Source organism: Diadema antillarum, unplaced genomic scaffold (genome assembly GCF_040938485.1).
Source record: "Diadema antillarum isolate AM-2024a unplaced genomic scaffold, OU_Dant_1.0 scf00000069, whole genome shotgun sequence".
Taxonomy (NCBI): Eukaryota; Metazoa; Echinodermata; class Echinoidea; order Diadematoida; family Diadematidae; genus Diadema; species Diadema antillarum.
This window is the reverse complement of record NW_027270958.1, coordinates 2,351,394-2,357,312: the sequence shown is the minus strand read 5'-3', so window position 1 is coordinate 2,357,312 and position 5,919 is coordinate 2,351,394. Positions and strand designations below refer to the sequence as shown.

At 40.3% G+C, this 5,919-nt stretch overlaps 1 protein-coding gene across 1 annotated transcript; it reads right to left on the bottom strand.

Annotated features, from left to right (window-relative positions):
- Window positions 1–966: 966 nt before the first annotated feature.
- LOC139716702 (transmembrane protein 256 homolog) lies at window positions 967–5,517 on the bottom strand. The gene is made up of 4 exons (XM_071628231.1): window positions 5,406–5,517; window positions 3,323–3,360; window positions 2,815–2,895; window positions 967–1,845 (listed from the first exon to the last, which is right to left on the bottom strand). Exons 1-4 carry the CDS (start codon window positions 5,515–5,517, stop codon window positions 1,702–1,704), a joined length of 375 nt encoding a protein of 124 aa, XP_071484332.1. The 3' UTR covers window positions 967–1,701.
- Between the last annotated feature and the right edge of the window lie 402 nt (window positions 5,518–5,919).

The following is a 5,919-nucleotide window of genomic DNA, read 5'->3' as shown; positions in this document are numbered from 1 at the left end:
AATTTACGTCAGAAAGTGGAAATACATGTACAAGTTTTGTTACAGTGGGTATTGTTTTCATGCCTGTTGTTTGGTGCTGCTTGGTGACTACTGGCATACAGGCATCTCAAGAAGTTAAAAAAACAAACAGACAAGGAAGAATGGCACCATCAGGTGATTTATGGTTTTCATATTCTCAAGTAACTACAAGTCTAATTTGTCTGTTTAGAATGATAAGGGCGTTAAGTTGCCACTAAAGCCATAGTGTTCGAGGCAACCTAACGCCCTTCTCATTCTCAACAGACATATTCATCTGTCTTTTCATCTTCTGTACATCATAAGTTGCATACAAAAATAGCTTTCACCGCAAACTGCTTGAAATTAAGCCTTTATCAGTCAAGGAGATATATCACTGCGCAAAATGACAGGATAATGATGAAGACTCTCAATTGATATGACCTACACTTAAAAAGATCAAAATATATCATGTGAGCACATAAAATGAGGCACTAGTTATTCATACAGGGAAATCCTGTTATAATGAGCTCGCTTAAAATGAGAAACCGCGTTTAAAGAGGTGAATTCGGTGGTCCCAATTTTCCATTACAGCTGTACTGTACTTAGCGGTTTATTGGCAATAATACTAGTATCAGATGGTCTACTTCCCAGTTCGTCTAACACCACTAATGCTTAACTCATTTGGTCTACTATATCAATTTCGTCTAATGTCCGTTTGGTCTAATCCTGACTTGGTCTAATGTCCAGTTTGGCTAATTATCATTTCGTCTAATGACCAGATGGTCTAACCGCAATTTTGATTCCTTGGATTTGTTCCATTTTGTCTAATAAACTGTAGGTATTAGACGAAATGAGCATAGCCCATCTGGAAGTAGGCCAACTGGCAATGAGGCTAAGTGGTAATTGGACTAAATGGTCATTAACCGAACTGGTTGTAGACAAAACAGGATTAGACCGTGTAGGTTGAGACTAAATGGCTATTAGATGAAGTGGGAGTAGACCAAGTGATAGATCACCTATTTAGCTGGTCTCTTGTTTTTAGTATCACATCAAGGTACCTTCTTTAAGGAGATAAAATCTGAGGTCCCGGCAACCTCACTATATAAGGGTTTCCCTGTTTTAATATACTATATGCACACATAAAGATACATTCATTGGTTAATTTTATTGCACTACTGCCATGTAACAAAAGAGTATAAAAGAAACAATATCACTGATTTTAGCAATTATAAATTCATGAACATAGAAATACTGTATACAGAAATATTGATATGCTCTATTCTTTTCTTTTGGAAGTCAACAAAAAAGAACAAAAACTGCTGGTCCCGAGGACTTAGTTCTAACAGAAGTCACCTATTCTTAGATGTGAATAAAATCTTGCAAATTCATGGCATAATCAACAAAAAATTCAGATTTTTACTCCACACACTACCTCAAGTTTGACATTTGATGAAAGCAGCTTCTAATGAGTGTCTTAACAAACCATTTTGCAGATCTATGCTTACACAAAATATGGCTTATTCCTGGTATCTCATCAAAGAAAAAAAAAGAATTAAAACATTCTACCCATCTGCTTGCATCTTGCGTGTGGATGCAGTCAATGCTAAAGAGCTACGAAAGCTCCCTCCCATCCTAGAGACTTGCAAACTATGGCTTCTGAACTGACAATCTCATCCCTCGAGCGATCTGCTTCCTCGGAGTAGTTTACAGTGCTAGAGACAGCCATCCCGCCATGAGGAGGACACCACCAACGGGCATGAGCTTGACCGGAGTGGGGTCACTGGTGAAGGAATAGAAGTACCCCACCCCACAGAAGCCAATGATTCCAGCCGTCATCAGACTTCCAGTCTAGGGGGCAAACAAAAGTCAGTACAAGAGATACAGGAGAATTTGGTACCTTGCCACAAGAGGGCAGCATGCAACAATTGGTAACAGAACACTTTCAGGTTATTACAAGTAGTATTGTCTCTACACATGGTATTGTAATATCATGTAGTATTTTCTTTTTTTCAGCTTTACCTAAATAAGAAGAGTTTTCTTGCAAAACAAGGTAAGTCCATTTTAAAAAACTGAGAAAATAATAAGAAAATATGGGATATTTTAATCAAAACTTCAAGAATATTCCTTGTTATGTTACAAGTGAGGTACCACTGGAAAGGTTTGATTTCGCTCCATCTGATGATGATGGACTTACTTTAAAATGTTCAAGAATGGTACTTACTGTAAACGTGGAAATTTTCGCGGTACATTAATTTTCGCGGATTTCGCGCTACGCTCAGCTAGCGCGAATTCAAAAACGCGCGAATATATCGTCACAATTTTCTACGCACATTTTGAACGGGATGAATTGTGTGCGCTTCATCGATGATACTGCTACGTAGTACAATGTACAGGCATGTTTACGCTACTAGTACTGTGCGAAGAGACGATACCCTAGATTGCTGTGTACTGTAGCATGCATGTGTGCACCGCACGCATCGATGCTACAGTCCCCCGTGACTACGGTACTAGAGTCACAGCTGTACTACGTATTTGAGTGCTTGTACTCGCAGTCGAGCCGCTCGCTACGTCCCTTGTCGTACGCTGGCATAGCAAGCTATGTAGCAGAGGCTTTGGATGAAAGCAGTGAATGTGTACTACAGTAAAGTAACCTGCTGCGGAGCGCGAATTTAAGAACCCGCGAATACGTTTTCGAGCCGCTCAGCGCGAAAAATTAATCGCGCGAAAATATTGACGTTTACAGTAGTCCATTATGCAATGAAATTCTTCATGTGCCTCCTTGTAGAAATTGGTACAATGTCATATGTCCAAACTTACCAAAAGTGGATTTTTACTCATGGGAACTGCCAGTAGAGCCAGTGAATGAATGAGATGGTACTTGTTGGCCGAATCAAATGTCTAAAGAGGACACAAATGGAAAGAAAATGACAGAAGATGAAATCTTTACTATGCCGTTTATTGACGAAATGGTCGGAAGGGTCGGAGGCATTCAAAAGAAACAGACTATCTGTATTAGAAGAGAAAAAGGCTACTGAGGCACATGCCTGCTGACGTTGATATCTAGACCTGCAACATCTGCAATCTTTGCTGCATATCCCACATTGGCTTCCTCAGCCAGAGAAAAACCCTTGACACATGACACACAATTAACTTACCAGTGAGCATCTAATACCTGAATTAGCTGACTGGGCTGAGTGGTGATGGTCATACATGTAGTCTATTATGCTTAAATTACATACTGGCAAAAAGTAATCTTAAAACATGCAAAGTCCCTGCTGCGGGTAACAAAAAACAAATTGTGGTGTAGATTGCCTCGTATACTCACTGTAATCTCATGCTCAATTCCACTCCTTAGCTTCAGAACTGTAAGAGAATAAGAATAACCAACAAGCATGTTTATGATGAGCAAAAAAAGAAAAAGAAAAAAAAAAAGGACGACAAAAGGAAACATTATTCATAAAATGGACTACTGGTACTGTATCGCAGTGAATGACGCAACACACAGAATCTCCTGCAAGCATTTCTTGCATTTTGTGACATTCATTAGCAGTGAAAGAATGAAATGGCAAACTACCTCCTAAGATCAAAACAAAACAAAACAAAACAAAACAAGCAAAGCTCAATGACCACTTCGATAATAAAGGCATTTGATGAAAAGTGTGTGACTGTATGAATGCTGGAAAAACGTCCTAAAAAGCATTCTACTCTATCAGCACACCAGAATGGCTCTCTGGGGCTCTTACCTGGAGTAGCACTCATATTCAGTTGGTTCCAACTTGGAACAACAGTGACTAATCTTACACAACATTCAAAAACAGCTTTTCTTTAGAAGCACAGAGGATGTCTTTTGGTAAGATATCAACCCTTTACGTGCCCAGAGAATAGCAAGGAAATAATGCAGACGTCTTATCTACTAGCTAGTAGACCTAAGTGCTTTTCTTATTTAAAAGCAGCATGCAATTAATCATCTATTCACAAACACAACTTTTCCCTCTCCAATTTCTACCTATACTCTGTAATCTAAACTGAACAAGAGGAATCAAAAAAACTTTAATGAATGTATTATAGACAAGTTTGTGTCTCTCTTATGAAAGCTACTGGCACTGTGGTACATGAATATGCCATTTTTAACCCGTTGACGATGAGTTCCGAGTATACTCAGGCACATCACATCTACGAGAAATGCGTGTTGAAGCAAAATAAGCCCATCCTCAATGCGTTTAAGGGTTAATTCAGAACTTCACTCTTGAAACAAAGAAAGGAGGTCGAGTTGAGGTCAGTTCGGTTGTTTTGTTTGCTGAAAAAAATGGCAGACAGAAAGGAATGCAACTGAGTAGATGTAGTGAACCTAATTAGCCTTCTTACATGAAATTATGATGTTTCCTTCTTACTGAGCTGAGTGTGATACATGTGTGCTTAATTTTGTATCCAATTGTTTTAAGGCATTGACCATTGTTATTATGGTTCGTCTCACCTCCCTGTCTTATATGCAGACATTCATATGTGTGGAAATGTTGGGGTTGTGATTGCTTGGATTTCTTTTGGAATTTACAGTTTGTAGTTGTACAAGCAGGTTGTCTTGTACATTATACATGTCATATAAGCAGTATACAAATAATGACTGCTATGAGGGGGACAGTTAAAATTATGGGCCCAAGGTGATGTGAAAACCATAACTATGCCCGAAGCGAAGCCGAGGGCATAGTTATGGTTTTCACATCACCGAGGGCCTACATGATTTTAACTGTGCCCCGAATATCAACCTGTCATTATTTGTTTTATATACCAAAAATATATATTCTGAAATATAGATACCAAAAATATAGATTCTAGTCTCTTTTACAGCACTCTTAATCAACGCTGATCGACAGCGCGGTGGTCGTATCATTGGTGCGTTCATATGAGTGATCTATGTGTACGGGGTTGCGACTGTCTCCAAACCTATTAACAGGGCACAGTTGATTCTATGCCCCGGGCACAGTAAATCATTACGTCATTTTGATCAAAAATGGGGCACAGCTATTTTCATGACTCCACTTTTCACCAATCAGATGAGAGGAATCTATATATGAGGTACACAATAGATTCTATGTCCCTTTCTACTCAAGCTGTAACATATGTCTCGGGAAACGAGATGCTGATAATCACCTATATCAATCATATAACCTCAAAACAGCTGGTATTCTGCAGTTAGGCCTGTTTCTTTAGTAATTTAAACAGCCATTGGCATTGGACTTACGCCACACACACTGACCAAATCCTTGTGTGATATCATCTTGAAATGTCTGAGGCCGAGACCTTTGCCATGTACCAGGTACATTGTATAGTGCCAAAATTAGAAGGATATTTAAGCTTACTGATCTTTAGCTTTCATAACATACAATTACAAGTTATTACTTAACTCTTACCATGCGCCCGTAGGCACCGAGAACTATGGCTGCGAAGCCCGAGAACCCTCCGATGCGAACGAACATGCGACTGTGTCGGGGCCATCCTGGCTTGCTGGTTGCTGCTGGCCATTTCAGCAGGTCGTCTCTCTCTCAACTCTCTCCCTTGTCTGTTTTGAAGTGGCAGATTTTGTGTTTGGGCAAATTTATACCCAAATGTGCTCTCAACTCCAAGACCAATTTGCTACTGTACCTCCAGAGTCCAAGTTTGTTTTTCTTCCTGATTTATTTGTACACATACAGTGTACACCACACTCTACTTGTACCAGTCTACTACTAGCGTGCACGTGAGCAGGGCCTGGAACTCTACATACATCCATGCAGCCGTCGCCTTTCTCTTGCGCAATGCAGTCTATGTGCGGAAGGGGGGGGGGGGGGGGGGGGGGGGGGGGGGGGAGGGGGTGGGGGGTGGAGGGGAGGAGGTCGAGGTAGCGGTTATTGTTCAGTTATGATTAGTGTAGGCCTATGCGCGTGC

Coding starts and splice junctions, on each gene's coding strand:
- LOC139716702 (XM_071628231.1), bottom strand. CDS start 5,517: ATGGCCAGCAGCAACCAGCAAGCCAGGATGGCCCCGACACAGTCGCAT. Junction 3,361..5,405: donor TCGGTGCCTACGGGCGCATG/GTAAGAGTTAAG, acceptor ATTCTCTTACAG/TTCTGAAGCTAAGGAGTGGA. Junction 1,846..2,814: donor TGAGTAAAAATCCACTTTTG/GTAAGTTTGGAC, acceptor TTTGCCCCCTAG/ACTGGAAGTCTGATGACGGC.